The 22,913-nt window shown below is 42.5% G+C and overlaps 1 protein-coding gene across 6 annotated transcripts in view; it reads right to left on the reverse strand.

The window, feature by feature from the left end:
• TENM4 (teneurin transmembrane protein 4) overlaps window positions 1-22,913 on the reverse strand; it is a 358,763-nt gene that overhangs the window by 112,415 nt on the left and 223,435 nt on the right. For all 6 annotated transcript variants that reach the window (XM_040584319.1, XM_040584315.1, XM_040584317.1 and 3 more), the window contains 2 exons: window positions 21,176-21,361; window positions 7,099-7,245 (listed from right to left, as the gene is read on the reverse strand). In XM_040584319.1, the coding sequence (XP_040440253.1) occupies window positions 7,099-7,245; window positions 21,176-21,361 (333 nt within the window). The remainder of the gene's footprint in view (window positions 1-7,098; window positions 7,246-21,175; window positions 21,362-22,913) is intronic.

The following is a 22,913-nucleotide window of genomic DNA, read 5'->3' on the forward strand; positions in this document are numbered from 1 at the left end:
GAGTCTACAAGTTCACAGCATCCCCCTGCTCATCGTTGCTCTGGAGAATACAGTTGATGCGGCTGGTTTTGTGGGTTTCTTCCTTTCTCCAGGCAGGCTTTTAACGAAGGGACACTTAGTCATTGCACAGCAGCAAAGCAGCGCAGATATCAGGCAGTGTGATGTTTGCAGTGAAATTCATGAAGCTGAGCAAGGTACGTGAGGGCCCTTCCGAGCAGAGGAGCAGCCAGCATTCAGACAGGGCGTAAGTATATGTTGCGTAACCTGATCAATGGGCCTGCAATACCACACCAGAAATTGCTTCCTACAGGAGCCAAAGCACCTCTCCAAAACCGATTCCTCTGAGAAAAAAAGGGACTCGCAGCTTAGAAAATTTTTGTGGGAACAGTGGGTTCACAGCCTCAGCAGCTGAAATATCTTTGTCACCAAGGTCTCTCGCTTTCCTAGCAAGTGTCTCAAGTGTTACGCTACTGCTAATAGTTCACCCTAAACATATTCTGTGGACTGGATCCAAGGCAATTCAAGCAATCACCTCAGCACAGCTCAGCAAGGTGTCTCAGGTAACTTGGATACAGGCAGGTTTCTCAAATCCTGGTCAAGAGAAAGTGGCCATGTGCTCTGTGCACCCTGAGCACACTTGTGGCGAAACCTTAAGGCTTTTAAGGGGACTTTCTGCCCCACAGAGTAGACAAGAGTTTGTCTCAGGTGCTAAAGCAGGTCAGTAGAGCTTTCCTGAATTTCTCCTTTGAGCTTAGGGCCCAAACACTGTTTAAGCATCTTTTCAGGGGCAGAAGTGCTTTATGAAATGCATGTCCAAGCCTGTCTTTTCTGAAGATGTCACCTTTTCTTAATTCTTATATACCAGCAGTGCCTCCTTCCCATGAGTAACTTCCCTCATTTCAGCAGACAATGGTAGGTTTCTTTCAACACAGAGGACGCTTTTATGGTTTCTTTCTAAATCTGTTAATCAAAGGCATTTCACTAAGGACAAATCAAAAGTACCAGCTGTCAAGACAACCCACAGCCACTGCTAGACCCTCAGTTCACAACACATCATCCGCTGTAATGGCACCACCTACACCTCTTCTGGATGCTGTAATGCATGGGTTTGTACCCCCTCCTGATGCTGTAATGCATGGGTTTGCATCCCCCCTGACAGCCCGAGTGCTAACAACTGTCAGCAAGTGATACCCAAGTGTCACCATCCAACACAGCATCAGCAAAGACCTGAAACCTGAAAATGCGAACCGGTCATTCTGTTCTCTTGCTAGAGGAAAGGTTGATTAGCAGTCATCATAAAACAGAGGAAGAAAACAACAAATTACACCAGCTAGCCAATCTTTTCAGGTACAGCAGACTTCTTCAACTTTTTAGCAGTGCTTTGTGGTTCCTCCAAGACGATGCTGTTGTTTGACTAGATCTATCTGTGACGGCAAATGCTAATTTAAGATGGTTGTTTTCCCAGGTGCGTTCAGATCTCAACACTTCCCTTCATAAATGTAGTTAGCACATTAATGCATCATTTTTTATAGTTTCAAGGAAGCAGACAGCTCCCACACCAAGCCCAGGAGGCAGTCTTCTTGTGGTATAAAAGCCTTGCAGGCATGAAGTAAAGGTTCATATCAGTGTGCAAAAAGAAAAAGAAAATACCAGAAAACACCCCACCACCTTGTCTAGAGCTCATGCATTTGCAAAGACAAAGGATTGCATTCCGGGGTTCTCCTGGATTCTTTACAATTCCCTTTAGAACCCTGATGCTACCTTCAGGTGTAACTCTGTGTACTGGCAAAGAGCAATGCAGACCCCTGCCAGCTCTCTAACACATGATTTGGCATGTGGTGAACAGATGGTGGACACATGGGTGTTAAGAAGGCCAGTGTGCAGTGCCAAAATTTCTCTTGCCAAAGCATTTGAAATGCTGCTGTCCCAAAGCATTATGCACGTCTCCACCTTACTATGAGCACTACCTGATCCTTGGATGGGCAAGCAAGACACGACGTATTACTCTGTGGAGTTGCACCAACGGGCTATGGTACAGTTAAACAAACAGCACTGATTTGCCTCAGAAAACCCATTCCTAAATGACATTGTCCCTGAAGTGAGAGCTGGTTTCTAGTGGCAGCAATAACTAATACTCAGGGCTACAAGGAAAGGGAAAAATCCCATGTGTGGTGGCTTGGTGGCTCTGACCTGCTCGCTGCTCCAGGGTTGGAAAATAGGGAGTTGTTCTGGCCCAGGAGGACAGAGGGCAGGAAAGCGTAAGGATTGCTCTACCTGTTAGCTCTTGGGTAGCATCTGGTGGAGCTCAGACTGAACTTGCAAAGGCAAAACGTGTACACTGGAACCCTGTGCTCGCGCTAGGCTAAATGAACTGCACGTAGCTGTCACATAAACTGAGGGGCAGAGGTTTTGCTACTACAGCTCTTGCAGGAAAAGAGAACAGGATGGTTTATTTTTTTCACTCCCAAAGGAAGATCATTGACCAGGTGACATGTAAGAGAAATGAAGTTGCTGTACTTCTGTGTAATGATGTGCAATATACGCTGGGACAGGCCAATGTTATTTGACTGGGAAGATTATCTATCTGTCTATCCATCTGCCTGTCTACCTATTTAAACTACCCTGCAGTAATCACTAATATAGCCGTTGGAAGTGCTTACATTGGGAAGAGGCAGCAGAGAACAGCGGACAACTGAACATCAACCTCTAATGAATATGAAGGGTTAGATAATATTAGGAACACTTATATTCCAGATGTGTTTTTCACCTGAGAAAGACTTTTGCCTTTCACAGGTAAAGTAGATTCACTTTGGGCACAGTTCAGCAGCTGTTTTGCAACTGGAATTGCTCAAAGCAAATGAAAAATGAGGTCAGTTTTACTTCCCAGAGAACCAGAAAACTTTACCCTACTTGGCTTCTCTGGAAAAGCCTAAAACAATAACAAAAGCCCTCAAGTGAAGTTATTGTGTTGATCAGACAGAACTTTCAAACCAAAAAAAAAAAGTGATTTAGTTTAATATCTGTAATTCTCTCATGGCTTCAGGACAGTGTGGTGTATCCAGACAGTGAAATAGGGAATTGCCCAACTCTGGCTCTCAATGTGGAAGGAATTGTCCAGTTACATGACTCCTCTAGTGCAAAAATGGTTAACACAGCATCGTTGCCCAATAGCATATCTGTGAGACTGTGCAGAATGTCCTCTCCCTCTCCACTTTTCCTGTACACTCTGCTCAGAGGAACTAACAGAGGAGTCTACAAATGCAGTGAAGTCCACATTTAGCCTGTAGAATATCAGCCTCTTCTCAAGGCTTTGTCAAATGTCATTAACTCCACTTCCAGGGCTTGTCACAGAAGATAATTTCCTTGGTCTTTTAAACCTTCGAACTTCTTATTCTTCAAGCACATGACAGAGCATTCAGCGTGGGGTGAGACAGGACTACTCTCAGGTACTGAGTTTTTGCAGCCATGAATTAGAGAGGTTATTTTCTGCCAAAGAGAGGCAAGAACCGCTTTTCTCAGCTTTTTTTTAAGAAAACACCTCCCATTTGTTGTAATACAGTCAGCCTCTTAGGTCAAATGTGTAAAATCCTAGCCTTTTACCCAGCCTGTTCAAGCTGTGCCACTGCACTGTTGTTCTGTGACTGATAGTGGATGATCACCTGCTCTCAGTTACTTGCCACAACTCCTTTCAAGTTGACGGGCTTTGTGTTTTAAAAGTGTAAATAAAGGGGACCTGGCTGTGAAACCTAAGTGCCGGCTCTGACAAATGACACTCGTGCGCAGAGAGGGGACTGCTCTCCAAGACACCCGAGCAGAGATTACATTTCACCGTGCCTCTCTTTGGGTGACTTCTGCTTAGCTTGTTATTGTTTACAGGAACAGCCTTCAGATTTTAGAGTCCAACACACCCTGTAATTTGGTACCCGTCTCCCTCAGGGTATGAGTAGGCTGGGATCTAATCAAAGATTCTGACTTCAGCTCCCATTATCCTGAGGGATTTCCGGCTGCAGGGATGTTGATTAGCAGACAGTCCATACCACAGCTAGGGAACCAGCTTCCAACCAGCTCAGGCAGACGGAACCCTTCCCCTAGTGTGAATGGCCCCACGGTGGTGTCTGAGCTTCAAGTGATGTTGCTCTGAGCAGAAAATGACTCGAAGGGCAGCGGTCACCGACCAAATGTGGGCCCCTACGAGGTGATATCTGAAATAGCTCAGAGAGATGATGCCCTAAATCTATTTCTCTCCATTGATGGTACCCGCAGTGACTAGCTCAGATGTTTGACTTGTAAAGCTTCATGAAAGGACTGCCATCTCCATTGCCTACGCTCACGTGCACATGAAGACAAATTCTGCAACAGCCCTGAAACCCTTTACGGTGAACCAAAATAAACCACCTTTCTCCAGCATGCATCACTCCAGAGAATCTTGACAGGATTCCAAAAGAGGAAGAAGCTATAATGTTCTTACACATACTACACGCTCTTTTAAGAGGCTGTTCAGGCCTACATCTCTTCAGCGCTCTTTGAAGCACAGCAGTTTCCCAAGGTATAATGTTTGTGGTGACAAAGTGGCTGCATCAAACATGGGCTCAATTCTGCTTCTAAACACAGGTGCGTAGTGTTATTTGAGTTGCCTTTGGATATCTGAGAAATCCAAGGGCAGATGTCACACACAAGATTATCTCTCTCTCTCTCTCTGTCTATGTCTATGTCTATGTCTATGTCTATGTCTATGTCTATGTCTATCTCTATCTCTATCTCTATCTCTATCTCTATCTCTATCTCTTTATCTATATCTATATATATGTCAATGCTCTACTAGAGATCCCAGTTATTGTGAAGGGAAAGCCAGAAGCCATCTGGGGTACTCTAGGATGTCTCAGATGGTCCTGGACAAAAGGCAACAGTCATTAAGTTGGAACACAGAAAATTACGATTAGATATTAGGAGAAAAAAATGTTTACGATAAGGATGGTCATATACTGGAGCAGGTTCCCCAGAAAGGTGAAATCTCCATCCTTGGAGGTGTTCAAGAGTTGAGTAGATGCAGCCTTGAGCAACCTGATGTAATTAAAACTGCTTTGAGCAGGGGGTTGAACTAGGTAACTGTTGGAGGTCCCTTGCAACCTAAATTGTTCTATTAGATATTCTACAAATGTCTGCATCTGCCTTGCTATAAAAATCAGCATAAAAACTAGGAAATAGGTCCAGAATCAGCCTTTCTTCACAAGTCCGCGTAACTACATTTGAATCCTTGTGCTAAACAAGGAACTCAGGCTTCAAAGCAGAAATACTTCACCACTGCCGGTGCCCCTAAATCTCGTGGGTTGAAATTCTAGATTTGAACCCACAAATAAAAAATGATCCCTAAAAATGTATAAAAATCAAGTCAAGAAGGTAAATGTATTCCCCTGTTCCACTTTCCAGCTGAGGAGAGTCCTTAGCAGTAATGTAGCGAAATCAAAGGAATAGCATAGCATATGATGGATTATCTGTAAACTGTAATGTACAACATGTACATGTATTTTTTTCTTTTAGTGCACCAAGACTAAAGTTAACACTCATCTGTGGGCTCTGACACATGGATAAGCTGTCACAAAGCAACGTGTTCCAACCTATCAGTTGCTCTGCTCTAGCTGTGTACACCACTGCTCCACACAAGTTCACCAAATGCAAGTTAGCAGCTGATGTGCGCTAACTTGTAAACATGCCGATGCCTTTTGTCTTTCCCGTCCACATCTGCTGTCCTGCAGGCTAGCGAGGCAACAAACGGATCAATTCAAGGTGAGGGTAAACCAGCTACAAGGTTAGAATCTTCAGCCAGGAGCTACGAGGAGATGTTCAGTCTGGTCGTGCTCTATTTTGATGTTATACACTTGTGGTCTACATTGTGTGTTAGGCTGGGTTACTCCTTTTCCCTCCCTCTCTTTCCAAAAACTTCACCCTTTTTTATTTTGTGTTTGTTTGTTTGTTATTTTTCTCCATGGAAACTGGGATTATCCTTGGCTCTATTTGTCATATTTTTACACATCTGATGCGATGAACTTTATTGCTGCCCTGTGTCAGCTATAAATAGGAAAGACGAATACAGTGATACTCAGTTTCGTGTCAGGCAAAAAGCGACCTTTGTTTTATAGTGTGTACTCTTTGTATGGTTCTCCAAATTTTTCAGTCTTTTCTAAAGGGATAATTTGGTTCATTTGCCATGCCAGATGTGCAGCAATATTTTAAATATTCAATCAGAATCCCAGTTGCTGTGAAGCAGATAATCACAGTCTTGGCTTGGCTATTTTTATTTTTTTTTAAACTATACTGTTCTTGTGAATATGATAAAACAGAGGCTTGCAAAATGCAGTCTCCACTTCACAGTCTGGGTCCTGGCCCAGACTTGTGGTTTACAAAGCCTTTTGCTGAGTGACAACAAAACAAATTATGCAGTCTCCCTTATGCCTTAAATTTAATATCTCATCTCCTGCCCTCTAATTCAAACCTTCACACTGCACCAGGGTTTCCTTTGTAATGAGATAACTCTGAATATTAAGTTTGCATTACGCAGAGCTATTATTCACATGCCTGACATCATTACATATGGAACTGTAATCAATAAAACATGGCTTGAGAAAGATTGGATGGCTTGTGGGCATGAGGATCAGTCACTGAAGCCTCTAAGTTTCTGCAATACATCCATCCCAAGTCAGTAGTGACCTACCAGAGAGCCTCGATGAAAACCTCAGGCAGTGAGGCCAAAGTTCAAACAGTCAGGGACGTTTGCTGTCTGAGGTGGTCCCATCGTGTCACTGCTGAGCCACTCGGCTGGGGTGGAGTGATAGGACGAGTGCACAGCCTCTGCCTGCTCTCTAGTATATGGACTTGATTTGAGTATAAACAAATGTCCCTCTTCAGCCCTGGCACCCCAAGTCCAAATCCATTTCATCTGAATTCAAATCCACTCTGGCTGAGTCAGCTTGGCAGACTTCCCTGTCTCCACCAGCTGTCAAAAAACAATCTGCCCTGCAGAATCAAGCCCAGCTGACTGTTCACTGTGCGAGGTTTATAGGCTCTGTGAAGCCTGACATATCACATGTGCTCATGTCCTACCTCCATCGTTGTCTTTCCCATCACCGCATGCTGTCTCCATGGAAGTATCGCAGCCCGCTCCTCTCCAGCCCAGCTGGCAGACACAGTGCCAGCCGTTCATGTCCAGGGTGCATCTGCCATTGCCGTTACACAAACCAGGGCATCCCTCTGCAAGGCAAACAGCCACACATTCACACGCATTGGAAAGATAAAGCAAAACAGCCTGGAAAGGGGCTAATTAAATAGCTTTTTCTCTTTGCCTTCAGTTTATTTCTCCATTCCCACTTGGTGTCTTCCCACCTGGAGTGAACTGTCCCAGTTTGGTATCAGAATGGTGGTGACCAACTAAATGGGCTGCTGTTCCTGGCTCTCCCAGGAAGTCCTCAACGTACGGCCTCACTAATTGGACCGAGGGAATGGTGAGCTTCAGGGAGGCAATGAGATTTTCCTGCTTCATTGGTTGTAAACCCCACCGTGCTCTCCAAGGATTTGCTATGTAAGACCAATATTTGGGGTTACCTAAATTGCACGCAGAGTTAAAGTTCCCAGCGCCCACTGGGATAAAGCAGCTGGCTTTCAGCAGTACTGAGATCTCCAACTGGTAAGAAATCAAAGCCAGCTGGAAAAGGAAGGCAGAAAATATTTGGAACCCCCCCAGTTTCCCTACTGTAGTCATTTTGGGTGGCATTCATCTCATCCCATTATAATCAATCTATAACAGAGATACCTTCAAATCTCTCTGTAGTCAGCAGAGAAACAGACTGTCCCGTGGCACAAGTCTCCCATTACGTGTTTGTTAGATGCCCACATTGATGAGCTGAAGCTTTGGAAACACCCGTTTCTCCCCAGTGACTACAGAGAGCCCGGCACAGAGGCAGGCGTTTTCTTTTACAGGTGATAAAACTTACGGGAGTATGAACACCAAGCTCCTGGTCTGCTCACTGAGGTTTGGTTTTCTCATCTGATGACCTCCTGCTGAGATTTCGGTCCTTTCCCCCCAGGAAAATAGCAGAGCAATTCCCACAGTAAGCAGCGGTGTAAGGGAGGCTGCTTCACTTATACAGTTCTGTTTGTTGGGTTTTTTTCTACCTGCATAGCTCAAAAATCTTTACCAAAAAGCCATCAGAAATGTAAGAGACATTTTACAGCTTATGAAACTGAAGTACAAGGGACTGAAGTGACTGTCAAGGTCACTCAGCAGGACTGATTATACCAGGAACACAGTTCAGTCTTCCTGAGCCCTGTTTTAAGGCCCTCTCTATTCATACATCTGTTGGGCAATCCTGCCATGAATTTTGAGTTTCTTTAGGCCTGCCACTTTGCAAGCCAGGTTTGCTTGTGAAACTGAACAAATGAGATGGGCTGATCCTGCCTGGCCTGAAGTGTTACAATGCGACGGCAAAGAGGTGTACATCACTGCAACATCTGGCTGGCCGCATGACGCACTGCTGCTGCCCAGGGAAGTGCTGAGACGGCATGCAGAGCACCGCGCGTCATCGCATGTCCTGCGCTAGGGAAAGGTCATCCTGAAACACTTTTTCACTCCAAGAGTTGTTTCATGGTGAACTGAATTTTTCTAGTATTATTTTTCTAACAAGTGACAGATTTATAGGGACCAAATAGAAAAAGAAACAAAGGTGGTAAGGAAAACTCCTTTAAAAGTTTCTGAAATATTATTTTTTTTCATTTACAAAGATATTTGTTGAATTTTAGTCTTTTAAAATGTGTATTCTGCAGCTGGGAGGGGCATATAACATGTGTGAGTATGTGTGAGCAAGCTTGTGTGTGTGTATTTTGGTATTTATACACTATATTAATATTTATATACTACAGAGGAGCTATTTATAGGCAAGACTGCTTGAAATTCTTCATCTTAATACCCTGACTTCAGTTACTTACAGTAGTATCAAACCTTTAACCATCTAACCTGGTATTTTCTTATGCTAGAGTGAATTTATGTGTTTGTTGCCTTTACATACTTTCAGTACAAGCCGAAAGCATTCAAGTGTTTTGGAGAATGAGAGAGGAAGAAGTGCATTACTTGTTAAAATAACCTGCTAAAATTAGTTAGCTAGGTAGGTAATCCCACCCAGGAGTAGATAAATTCAGTTTGGATGGGGCTATCCTGGTGGTTGACAGGACTTTTTTCCCCTCCTTATAAATCTGCCTATATTTGTCTAGATGAAAAACCTCTCGAGAATTCTCACTTTATGTGTATTCTGCAGGGCTCCGTTAGAGCTTGGCTGGTCCATCACCATTGATCACACCTCATGTTTTTACTGCTTAGACTCTTTATAACCATCCTAAAACCTTCTTTTCTATCCTGCAGTTGCAGAGGCTGAGCAGGAAATTCCCTGCAAAGGTGCTGTGGTGTGGACGTCTACAGAAGAGCAGTGAGAACCAGGAGTTGGGTGATGAGAAATTGAAGACACCATTACAGAAGGATGAGAGAAGGTGGCTTGGGAACTGCTACATTTTTAAACCAACAAGTAGTGTTTATTTTCTGGAGCAGACTCTTATTTTCTGCAATGGGAAGAAGATAGGTTTTAGAAGTTTTTTGCTGAGAGATAAAGACCAAAAGTCTCCTTGGTTTGGTTCCAAGCCAGGACGCAGATCCAAATCCCAGAAACAGTTTAAGCTAGGCTTATGAGGTTTCCGCATATTGAAAATTCAGAGGAAAAAAAGGGATTCCATTTTATTGTTGTTGTTTTAATTATATTTTGCATTTCATAATCTTTGGAACAAAGATACCAAAAGCAAAGATCTAACATTATTAGATAGAAAAGATACTGTAGTGATTGATCACTTGCTCTGAGACTGATAAAAACAAATGATCTTCAAATGTCTCATGTGAGAAGTGTCCAACAAGTATAAGGAAAAACTAATTTAACTGCAGAAATTAGGAGCTCCAATGGAACTGCATGTGCTCTACTCTTCCAGGACTAGGAAAGCAGGAATTTGGAGTGGCAGAAAACAGCTGATATAATTTGAATGAAGCACCTTATGCATCTGAGGAAATGAGAAGAGCTTGATTTGTCTAGCACAGCAAAGGCTGAAAAGACTATGATTGCTTCCCACAATTTCATGAAAAAGACTAACAATGAGAAGGGAAAGCAGCTATTTAAGCTAAAGAGAATAATGCTGGCATAAGAACAAATGGGCATAAGCCAAGCATGAATAAATTCTGGCTGGAAATTAAAAAGGAAAAAAAAATCATTTGCCAGGATCAAAGGAATAAAGTTTTGGAGTAGCCTCCCATTAGGAGTATTAAGAAACCTCACTTATCTATCCATAGAGCTCGGTAAATTTATATAAAGATTTACACAATGTGTTTGCCCTTGACAGCAGAAGACTGGACTCTTAACTGAGAAGACTGCTTCAGTCCTATGGCTTTGAATTTTGTGTGCGATTCATTGTCTATATGAAGTGTGTTTGAGAGTATTTGAATGGACTTTCAGGATTTCCTCTGAATCTTCGTGATCTGTACCCAGCAAAACTTAAGACAAGCATCTCAGAAAGCTGACAGAGGAAAAGAGCATCAGTGAGGAGAGGAGAGGCAGGAGAAAGAGTATCTCATGAGAGTATGCTTTCCACAAATTCCTCTTCTTGACTATTAAAAGAAACCAGGGTGACCAGATGAGAGATAAGCATCTATGCTGTAGATACCTAAAGTAGGATAACTCCTAACTGTAATTTCATACTCCACTATCTTGACATTTTTCAAGTCTAGAAAGTAAGTTTACCCCTTCCTACCAAGGGTCATCTGTGGTTCCTAGCTAGATACATTTCTTCTAAGGAGTCGGAAAGACCTGCTTCCTAATGAAATAAACTCTTCACAGATTCATGAACATAAAAGTTTTCATATATATTAACCATCACATTAAAGGTACAGCAAAGTATTGGTGCTGTGAGGATTAAATTGTATGTGTCCTATCTCACGGGTTTGGTAGGAGAGCAGACAGGTTTCAGAAATAATGAGAAAAGAAACCATTAACAGAAAACACCCGAATTAAACAGCAGCTGTCAGAGAACTTGTACCTTCAGAAAGTTAGAAGATAACATGGACTTGTAGGCCAATATATTTATGAGAATGGACAATGAGTACTACCATTTCTACACTGGTTCTCTGCACAAAGCTTGACCATCACTGACGTCACACAGGTACAGTACAGTGTTCCCCATTCCACAATCAATGCAAGACAAAGCACTGGACGGAACGATGATACAAATCAGCTTTATCCTCTCCTTTCCCCCATGCTGGGGAATAAAGCAAAAAGATCGTCTTGTCTCCAAAGTGCTTCTGAACATCAGCACAGCGTGATGGCTTAATCCTCACAGATTCACACCACCACAATCCTGCAGCTCTGATTTCTCATAGCTAGTCGCTAATGATCCGTTATTCTTGTTTGTGTTTGTTAATTGTATTTGGGAGACTAAGAGAATTACATATATGAATAGGGCTTTTTGAGGTAGGGCAGGGGAGGAACCCTTTGTGTGAGTTTCCAACAGCACATGAAGGCACTGCTGGAAGATGACAGTACTGCAGGACATTCACAAAGACGCCAGGTCTGCCATCCAAGAGATAGTACAGACCAGAGAAGCAATATAAAAAGTGGACTGACCTTGAACTAGACAAGAAAAGAGTATCGATGGAGACTGTCACCAGAGTAAGAAATTGTCATGCCATTTTAAGATTGTTGGTAAAATAATCTCCTCTTAATGATCTGTACAGTTAAGGCCTTCTCTAATTAGTCCAATTATAAACAATGTTCAATGGGATTTTTCTTCAGGCCAAGCCTCATTGCCACTTGCAATTGGGACTTAAAAGATAAGGCTATTATCTTTCCTCCATTGTCAGTAGGACAGCGCTGACGGATGTTCCAGAAAGCCCCAGTAGGCAGTGGCTGAGCTCTGAATGGAGCAGGACATGGCTGAATGCAACGTGAGGATGCAAACACCTGGAGCTTGAGAGAACAACGATTGGTAGGTGATCTGCAGAAGTTCTGTAGGGCTGAAGGGGAGAAGCAAAGCATCAGCTGATCCCTGCAGATTATGAGAAACCTGGTAAAGTGTCCTGAAAAACACTGACTCAACTCTTCAACTACCACTGTTTTGTAATGGTGGGAATCTTGAAACCGTTAATCAGATGCATTCCATAAAACAAAGATTTCAAAGTTCCTTCCAGAGCTCCCATTGCTTATAACCGTACAAATTTAAGAATCGGCTGTGGTTGGACCTTGGGTTCTCACTGCTTCCCAGACTTCAGGAGCAGGCCAAAGAAGTCACCTTGCAGCCACCCCTGAACTCAAATGTTGTTCAGCATCTTTACATTTCAGGCTAGCTGTTTAGATGCCTCGCTACACTGTTAATGTCATTATTTAAGAGCAAGAATTGATAACCAACAATAGAAATTAATTACGTTGATGTGCCATCAGCTCCAATGGCACCCTGGATGGAGGAGCTCTCTTTAATAACAGGCACCTCTTTTCATTTTAAGAATTACCAGTGTCAATTAGGCTTTAGTTTAGAAGACTCCAATTCAGGTTAGAGCTTCCTGGTTTAACCATGCTGATGTTTGCTACTGAAACTTGCCCTCCACTTTAGAAACATTTCTGCATCTTCTCTGACTTCCTGGTTTGTTGTAAAGCTGTGGGAAAGATTCAGCAGTAAATCGGGCTCACCCTTGACAACACAGGATTACTGGGAAGGGATTTCAACCAGAAAGATGTTAATAATTAAGAAAGCCAAAAGGGCATGAGTAATTTAGTTCTGAAAAATGCACACCATGCAGTTAGCCAAGTAAAGAATATGTACTTCTAATGTTTCAGCTATTGCTAATCTTTCCAAAAGAGGCCATGCATGGTAAGAGACAATCTTTTATTCTTAGTATGTTCTTTAACCTGTTTCCCATTCCCACTGAAATACTCACTAAATACAATGTGTGTTTATTCTTGGGCATAGAGGTGAGTCAAAAATCTATCCAGAGGAAAAATGACAGCTATGGAAGGCTTAGTAAAAACCAAACAAACAAACAAACGAATTGGGCCACTGATTGGGCAAGTCAGTACTGAAGGTCCCTGGACCAAGGCTCTGCAGGTTGATTTCTCTTCTTTTCTATCCCCTTGGTGCTTATCTGCTACCTTTTGACCCAACTTTCTCCAGTATATGCTGAGATGAAAAGGAGGAGCCTGGGGGTTTTGAAATGCAAAACACTGCGATGTGGAACATTAATAGGAAGTTCTGATGACAAGCCCTAGTGATGGCCCATTATCATCTTCTAAACATGCCACCGCTATTATTTCATAAGGGCACAAAAAGTGACCCTCTTTCTTTGATCTAAGAAGGAGAATAATTTTTTTTCTCCTAATTTAAATAAAGTCAAGCATGTTTTATGGATGCTAAGCAATGACAGAAAACTAACTACCACTGGACAAATCACTGATCTATAAACAGTGTTCCAAGGACTGCTCCCAGTTGCTGCATGATGCTGAAAAGTCTTACTTAAAGTGTGGACATTTCCTTATCGTTAATATTTGTTTGTCTGTTCAGAGATTTTCCCTGTTTGTGATTGTACCTGAATCTGTCTTTAAGCCTCAATGGAAACAAGAGAGAAACATTAGATCGTAAATTCATCCAGAGAAGTGAAGTCAGTAGGGCAACCGTGTTTCTTGTCACACCACAAGAGCCCTATATAGCAGAGACTTCATTTTAACTGCTCACGGGACAAATATTTTGGCATATCTGTCCTTCTTCATCAGCCTCTCACAGCTGCTATTCCTGATTGCTCACAGTCTGAAGAGGAGGGTAATGCTACGGAAGAAACTGATTTGTTCAACTCGATTTTTTGGTTTGTTTAACCAGCAAACATATGATGCTGCGTGGTGTCAGCACTGTGTTGCTGTTAGTGTCAAATCAGCCATGTAGAAAGATATTTGTGTCCAACTCAATCATATTTATTGTCAGATTGTTGTATTTAACTAGATCTGTGCTATTTCAATATTTTTAGAAAGCTAAGTGCATTGTGGAACTGTCTATTTCTATTTCAATGTTGTAAATTAATTTAGCTCATTGCTCTGATTAATAAACTGAGATTTTTTTTTTACAATAGCAGACTATCTATATTCTGTAACACTTTAATGCCTTTGTTTCTTAGTTAAAGGAGGACCTGGGTGCCAGACTTGATTTGCATTTACAAATAGGAACACAGGGTTGAATTTTGTTGTAGGGTATACTAATGCAACAACAATAACGTCAATAGATTTTGAGGATTTATACAACCACAGGCTTTGAGGTCATAACACTTTTGTATCAAGAAAAAACCCCCATTACTCATATATCATTACTCAAAGCTCCCATGTAAGACTTCGCCGTCATGGATCAAAAACATGAAGACTCCACACAGAAAGTGCACTCACCTGCTTGTTACAAAATGGATCATAGACATTTAATTAAAACACATCACTGTACAGGGCTCCTGCTGTATTCACAGACAATTTTTTTTTCCTCCTGACTTGTCTTACCTGGGTAGGAGGGGTGAGGATGAGAGATGATTCAGAGGGGAGGGCAGGGACAAGGGGACGGGTAGGAACACTGATACGATGTTAACACAGGGTCACAGCACTTACGGAGGTGTTTCCTACCTAAATGACTGGAAAGTTCACCCTTCCAGACATTAGGGAGCACTTTGGTGACAATGAGGAAGAGATGCAACCTCAACACAGCATGTTCACGGTGCATTTTTTTAAAAAGAAACACAAAGACAATAGGAAAAATAGGAAGGAAGAGCATACCTTTCACTACCTTATCCAGATAGTGAGCTTGGGAGATAAAAGACAGGACATTTAAGGTAGGATTGAATAAGTGCGTTGCAGCTTACTATGAGACTGTGCAGGTGCTAGAAAGGCAAAGGAGAGTTCGCTGTGATATGAAAAGAAAAACCTTGATTATGAGGAGAGAAAAATAGAAGAAGGGTGGAGCACAGCCCTCCTCAGTCAAGAAGCTCAAGAAGGCTGTGTTTAGGCATCCAGTCATCTTTGCTCATTAAGATCAGGAAAAGAACCTGGAAAGTTTTACATATATGTGTTTATATATATAGAGGTGTATAAATGTATAAATATATATATATATATATATATGGCAGAGTATTGTAATGCTTTGCTCATTTGCAAGTCTTCCTCTGTTTTACTGACTGCTTTGCTTTTCATCAGGAAAAAGAGAGTCCTTTGAAAGTGCTCCACCTCACCTGATTGTCTTACAGAGGCACAGTCCTGTGATATTGCCAGACTGCGAGAGGGTTTTCCCTGGATCTTCTTCATGGTAATACATTGCTGTTATACAGCATCCTCTAGCCCCAGATCAAATTACTTTACAAATATTAAATTAACCTCACGGCAGCTCTACCAGATAGGTAAGTACTAATACACTCATTTCAAGGAAGGCTAAAGACAAAAAAATAAATGTTATAGATGTCATGGGAGCAGTCATGTGCCCAATTCCCATGGAACATTAATATGGAAAACCACCTTCTAATTGATTTTCTGGGGTCAAACAGAAAGCTGGTGGCAAAGACACAAGCAGAAGCCTGGAGTCCTGCCTCGGAGAGCCCGTGTTCATGGCAGCAGGCGGCACTCTCTTCCTGACAGCAGCTGGTCTTTATTAATAAATAAGAGGCTGGGAGTCTTGCATTTCTCTCTTCCATTACCTGCTTAAAAGTTACTTCCCTCATTCTCTTGTCTGCTCCCTGCATTCTCTCTCTCAGTTGTGTCCTGGTGCCCTTTTGAAGAGGTTTTTGTTTCAGGTTCGCTCACGCAGACCGCCCACCTGCGCAGTCACAGCCCTTCCAGGAATTATTTTTCCATCCTGTGAATCTAATGGATCCGCTGAAGCACTATTGCAAGTAAGCGGAGAGGGCTGGGAGGATCAGCACTAACCTAGTGTGGGGCAGTATGAGGACTGGGAACGAGATTAGCTAATGACCCTGGTGCAGCGGTAGTGACGCAGGAAGCACAGCATCACCATCCACTTGGACGGCGGCTGAAGCCTGGGAACGTGTCTCTTGGATTTTGACATCAGGAGCAGCCCAAACTGTAAACTCAGGCATCAGTCACTGTGCAGATGACGGCAGTGGAGGCAGTTGCCAACGCTGACCATATGTCACTGATGTGTCAATGTTTTCTTGGCATTTGAAAAATAATGGGGGCCTTCTACGGCAATACTCCACAGCAGCATGAATCGTTCTTCTCTAAGCCTGTACAGTTTCATTCCCATGCTATAGTTCTGGCATTAAAATATCTTATTATCTACAGACACTCCTTTGGAAACTCTATGGGTATGTGGGACATGCTGAGGAACTACGCAGCGGTTCAGAAGAAAAACTGATTTTCTAAGGTGTCCTCTGCAACCAAAGGCACCGCACTCAGCTCCACGTCACCACCCTGCTCCTGGAAGCCACTGTGCCTTCAGACCTGCTATGGGGGGAGCTCATGTGAGCATTTTTTAGTCTGAAAGCCCCCTAAATTCACCAGCCTCAGCTAACTTGGTTTGTTTTGTCTCAAATGGATTGGGAAAGATAACATGAACGTTTGTCTTGGCTCACAGAAAAGGAGGAAGGGAAAAGGGACGGGGAGGTGCTGGGTCCTTGAGCAGGACTTTTTCCCCAGCACACTCGCCTTCATTTTCCAAATATCATTTTTCCCTTTATCTTCCCCATGGGGTGAGGTGGACAGATCCTCAGTGAAATCACTGGAGTTAAACTGAGATCACACAAATTTGGAAGGGGAGGAGAAAGTAGCCGTTTGTTGCTGAACTAGCAATGGCACAAGAAGTTTATGCCACAGCAGCAGGGAAAAAGCCTACCTTTGAAGTTCATCTGTGCTTAATATTCACTGTCAAATACACTGCCAAACTACTTAAGGCCAGATTACCTTCAACTCGATGCAAAATCATGTCAGAACAAAGCAGCAGGCACATATCTTCCACCGACTGCTATAACCGTGGCCTTCTCTTGCACAAAGGTACCCGGCTCAACCAGGCAGGGAGAGCAGCAGGGGCTTAAACACAGCTCAGCTGTGGAGAGCTGACTGTCTGTCCTCTTGGGCTGGGGGTAGTAAGAATCTTCGCCAGACACCAGTGGGCTTATTTTATGTTGGGTTGCAATATTTTATCATGGGCTGAGCTGCTTTATGGATTTAAATGGCACAAGTGGTGTGTTAGAAAGCTGGGGAAAAGAGACCAGGATCCACCTGTAATGTGCCTTGTCTGGATTCCAGCTGCTCCAAGCAGAAATGGAGAGGCACTGATTACAACCCTGGCTATTCAGCACGTCTGATTATTTATGCAACAAGGCTGATGAAAGGTAAACTTCAAGGGGCAGATTTCTCAAAAATAGGCGTTTTGCTAAGTGAAACAAAAGCCACCCAGTGTGGGATGGGCTCTCTGCCTGTCTGTCTCGGCACTTGTTACTGCATATGTCACCAGTGTGTGCCACAACCAGATTTTGAAAAGCAGATCAGCATGTAGCTTTTGTGGAGATCAATGGGAATTGGGCACTGAGGTGCTTTAAAAACTCTGCTAGGTAGGCCATTGTGTGTTTGGAGAGCTAACCGCTGGTCCCTCAGCACTCTAGAGACCCTGTAGTATTCAGGAGCAGAAACTGAACTTCAAGTGATGGTTCTGGTCTTGTGTCCAGGCTGTTCAAGGATGATGAACATCCCAACTCCACCACACAGGGAAGCCCTCTCTGTCATTGTTTTTTCTAAATAATCCTAATATGAATCAAAGAATTCAGGCTTAGTGCTATTAAGTACCATACAGAGAGATTCACATACCAGATAGAATCTCAGAGCAAGGCCCATGTGGGCAGAGTGAAGTCTCCCTTTGCATCTCCGAGGGGGGAAGCCTAGCATCTGGGACACTGTCCAGGCCGTATCACTAACTGTGTCAAATTTGAGGCCAGGTTGTTATTAAACCCAGGATGTTTTCTGTGGTGCTACCTGTGAATCAATTCCATAGAGTAGCCTACCACAGAGCCGAGCCGTATTTTGGCCTTTTGGAGCCCACAGTAAGAGGGTTTATTTCACCTTCAAACTCAACTCTCCTAAAACCCGCTGTGCTCCCTGGATGTGGTTTTGGACAGAAGAGAAGAAAGTTGAATTGTTGCAATGTTTCTAACTGGGGGCAAATTTGGAATATGCTGGAGAGCCCATCACAGGAGTCTTGCATTGTGGCTGTTTTCATGTCTGTTTTTTTTTTCTTTTCCATTAAGAAATCAGAGTAAATCGATTGAATCATTCTGCTGGTTTTCAGGATTCCTGCAGTTATATAATCAACTTTCTGTTCTACTCTTTTGCCTGGATGCGCTAAGTTTGCTGAATTAGGATGATGAATGCAAGCTTCTGCACCAATTTCCTGGTTGGGAATTAACTGGGGTTCCTCTAATGAAATCTCTGAATGTAAGCAATCAAGCTAGTATATTTGGTAACATGACTCTTTGTATGAGCAAACAAAATTAATCCACTGGGATCAGAGTTCCCTTGAACACCATAGGAAAGAGCCTCCTATGACCTACAAAACAAAAAGATTTCTTACTCTCAAACATGCTCAACAGGAAATGGAAGAAGTGCCCTTTGCTTGTATCACCCATTTCCACCATGTCACCTGCACACATGGCAATATTGTTAAAGCATCACTTCAGCAATGGGGTTTTATGCTTGTCAGTGCTAAAGCAAACCGGGCCATGACATAGACAAATACAGAATTACTGTCAACAGAACAAGTTGCCATGCAGGGAAATTACACAAGGACAAGGGGAATGCTTTCCACATATTTAATGTAATTCCAAGTCAATGTCCTTTCATCTGTGCCAATATAACTAGCTTATTACTCCTTCTAAAGCTATTCAAATTTCTTGGATATTTATGACTTTGCCAAATCTCCTTTACATTCTACACATTTATCAATGAAATATTCTGTAGGAAATACTGTTTACAGCTTCAGAGGCATGAGACTATGTACAGATTTGTTGCTACATCACCATGCAAGAAGATGAGGAAGTGGGGAGGTGGGGGGGTGGGATGTGAAAAGAAACAGAATTGCTCCAGCACTCGCTTAAAGAATGATTCCTAAACCAAGGCACCACTGCAATAGGAAGGTAGCACCACGCAAAATGATAGTGTGCACCAGCAAAATCTTGATGCTGACTGCATTGCGGTGCTGACCTTTCCCATGATAGCATGGATTTTTATACTTCGAGTAAGGAATACTACAAATAATGGGGTAAATTTAATTACTATGAAAGATAAAAGCTTGTTCAAAAACAGTGGGTGTAGCTGTGCGGAGAAAGATCATATACCAAACTAGTGGCATTTTGGTTTTGCAGCAGAACTAATAAAATAGCACTGAGGGTATGAATCAGGCCTTTTTTTTTTTAATTTTTTTTTTTTTTTTTTTTTTTGCATAAATGACTTTCACATAAAATTGTCCCCTGGATTCGGGGCCTTTTGCTGAACTATTTTTTTTTTCTTTAAAAACCCTTTCATGAATATGTGTTGCTTTCCAAATCAAAGTGCTTGAACACAAGGCTATAAAATAATATTATAGAAACACAGGATTCCAATTAACACAGGACTGCTCTCTTTTCATTTTAAAGTCATTTGAGAGAGGGTTTTTTTTAATCCCTTCCTCATGAAAAGAAATGAAAGTTGCTAGGGACATAGAAGAGAAAGCAGAATGTAATGTCTAATGAGACAGAGGAAGTTGTAAGAGCTAGATATTTTTCATTAAGGGATGCATGTGGAGACCATAATGTGGTAGGGTGACATTAGCATAAATAAATGATAAGTAGAATTGAGCCACAGATATAGTTTGCACCATTACCCTAATGCTGGAATTAAAATATTGTGATCAGGCATCATTTCCTGTCTGACTTTGTGTGTGCAAACTTACCTGGTGTTCAAGCAAAGTCATGTCTACATATAACTTAAGTTGATAATCCACATGGATAACTATGCTGACATTTTCCCAGGCATTGCTAGTGGTTAATTTTGATGTAGTGTAATTCATATGTATCATGGCATAATGAAAGCAACATAAAGGTGCATTTTCCTATCTTTCTTATCTGATTAAAACAAAATGACTGGAGAAGAATTCTCACTGTGGACCAACTCTTCTAAAGTCAACTGATTTTTTTCAGGTCCACACAGGCATTATTGAGAGCAGACCAGGATTCACTTAGTTTTCCATTAATGTATAATAAGTGATATCTGGGGAGTTTTAATGCTACTGATTTTATAGCATGACTATGGAATGGGGACTAAAGTGGTTGAATTCATGACAGTCAGAGAAAAGGAAGGGAAAATGCATCATGGAGTTAAGTGGGATGAAGGAGGAAGGTAAAGCCAAGCCAGTTCATTAATGATGCTGCAAATAATTGTATAATGTGATAACTGCACCTCTTTGCATGATTTTGGCATATTGTTAGAACCTTATTAATAACAATAACAGGCATGACATGGAAAGCTGAAGGTAAGTGCCAGGTGCATGAGGAATACAGAACCAAACAGAGAGTGAAAAGAAATGGTTGGAAAGGTAGCAGAGCAGACAAGGGATAGGCAAGACAGGGTTAAAAACCAGCCAGAAGTCATCTGACTGCAGTTCCCTCTTTTATACTGGGGAGGAAAGTGGCAGTGCAAATAATGAAGTAAATAAAAGGAAAGAAAACTTTCAATCAGATGCATGTTTTGGAAAAACGCCATAGTAGAGAGATGTCTTGGAGGCTACAGAAAGACCTTTTGAGAAAGGCAAAGTGGGATGTTTTGAAAAGCATCTAGCTGACATTTGACGGCTTGTCACTATGAGGTCAAACATCATATAGGTGTGCTTCATATCTGATAATAAAAAATACAGATAGCCATGTCATCAACAAATGAAAGGACATTTTGTCTTGTTCCTACATGAAAATGTATGATGTCAGAACTTGAAATCCAAGAACAAAGGTGCTCATGCTACACTAAGTCACACATATTCAATTAAGCATGCGCCTTTTCTCCTCCCTGATCATCAATTATTCTTTTAAAAGTAGACGGTTTTTCTTTCTCCCTACCAATAGTGCAGTGCTCTCCATTCCAGCCCGGGCTGCATTCACACTTGCCATCCCGGCATGTCCCGTGCTCATTGCAGCGTGGGTGACATGCTCGCTGATCACAGGCTGTGCCCATCCATCCCTCCTCACAGCGGCAGGTGCCTCCAACACAAATGCCATGTCCTCCGCAGTCTGCTGCACAAATCTCTGTGGGAGAGGAGAGAAGAGAGAGGAGGGGATATGGGTGGAGAGAAGGGGGTGTGGGGGGGGGGAACCAGAGCGTTATTGTTAAGAAAAGCAGCCACACTTCACTACCTCGACTTATGGGGCAATGAAAGGAATTCCTGGAGCTCATAACACTAATCCTTCCTGACAATAAGAATCTAATAAGTATATTACAAAAAAGAGATGGACATGGATTGCAGAGGTCTGCTGTGATTGATCCTCCTATTTGCTTTCTAATTCTTTTGCACTCCTTGAGCTTTTGTGATCACCAAATCCGAAGGGGAAGGCTCTTCCAATAAGCAGAACAAAAGCCACATTTAATTAAAATCTGGTTAAGTGTGGAAACAATGTGCCGACAAACTACTGATGCTGAAGTTAAGTGCTGGCAAAGCATGTTTATGGCTTGTTAACCCATGGCTCTGGGGATGGGATTCCTTAAACCCCTCCTTCTCTCTGTAAAATTAATACAGAATATTTCTATTTCAACTGAGCCTGCACATCTGTTATGTCCCTGTTCCCATACCGCCCTGCTAAAAATCCCCTCTCAGACATTTTGGAGGTAGCATTATGCTCTTTTTGTGAGCTACATGCACTGCAGTTGATAGGATGGTATTTGTTCCCAAGTCTTATTGGAGTTAATGGAAGCATGAAGTCACAGCTGGATATTTTGGTACTTACCTCCAAAAGAGAGAAGAGTTAAAAGACACTGGCTTTTCAGGGGTGCTGGCCTTCCCACCCTCCGTGAGGACACAGATACACATAATATTTTTGCCCAGCACTAGGCTTTTGGCTAAAACCTGGCATGCCCTCGGTATGAATTTGTGAGACTTCATGTTTTCATCTGCACTGCATTTGTCTGGAAAAATTGAGACTTGGTGGAGAACAGGTACTCAGGAGTCAGGCGGGTACAGTGCCTGCTATCACCACTACTATACAGGGCTGATTGCAAGGAAAAAAAAAAAAAAAACCACCAAGAAAACCCACCAAATACTGATGTGGTATTATATTGCAGATGAAATGAAATGAATCTATTTCTTCTTCTCCAGGCTCATCACCTGACTGCTCACTTCTGACCTCCCATAAACCATGACTGCACTCTCCTCAATTGGAGGAGAGGCAATTCTGACATTATTGCAGACTGCTAGGCCTTCCCCTTACTCTCTGACTTTTGCCTGGTGCTATCTCAAATGTTTTGGACTCAAGCCTTCTGCTCAACTCAGACATTTTATATATTTTACAGAGTGGGGACACAGTTCCTCTTGGGGAGAGTCAAGAGAAATTGCGAACAGAAGAAATGCTGAGCAGGGCTGGGCTGGAAGCCCAGAAAGGGGTACCAGGGTACTCTGCAGAGAACATTTTTCTCTCTTTCCCCCCAGCTATGTACCTCCAGAATTAATACTTCAGACACCAGCTCATCTCCGGTGCCTCTCTTTGTGCTTATGAGTATATAAAGTGCAGAAGTCAGGCCCTGAGGCTTGTGGTGGAGGGGTGACTGGTATTATACAAGACATTTATTCCATGTCACTGGCTGCGC

This window comes from Falco naumanni, chromosome 2 (assembly GCF_017639655.2).
Source record: "Falco naumanni isolate bFalNau1 chromosome 2, bFalNau1.pat, whole genome shotgun sequence".
Taxonomy (NCBI): domain Eukaryota; kingdom Metazoa; phylum Chordata; class Aves; order Falconiformes; family Falconidae; genus Falco; species Falco naumanni.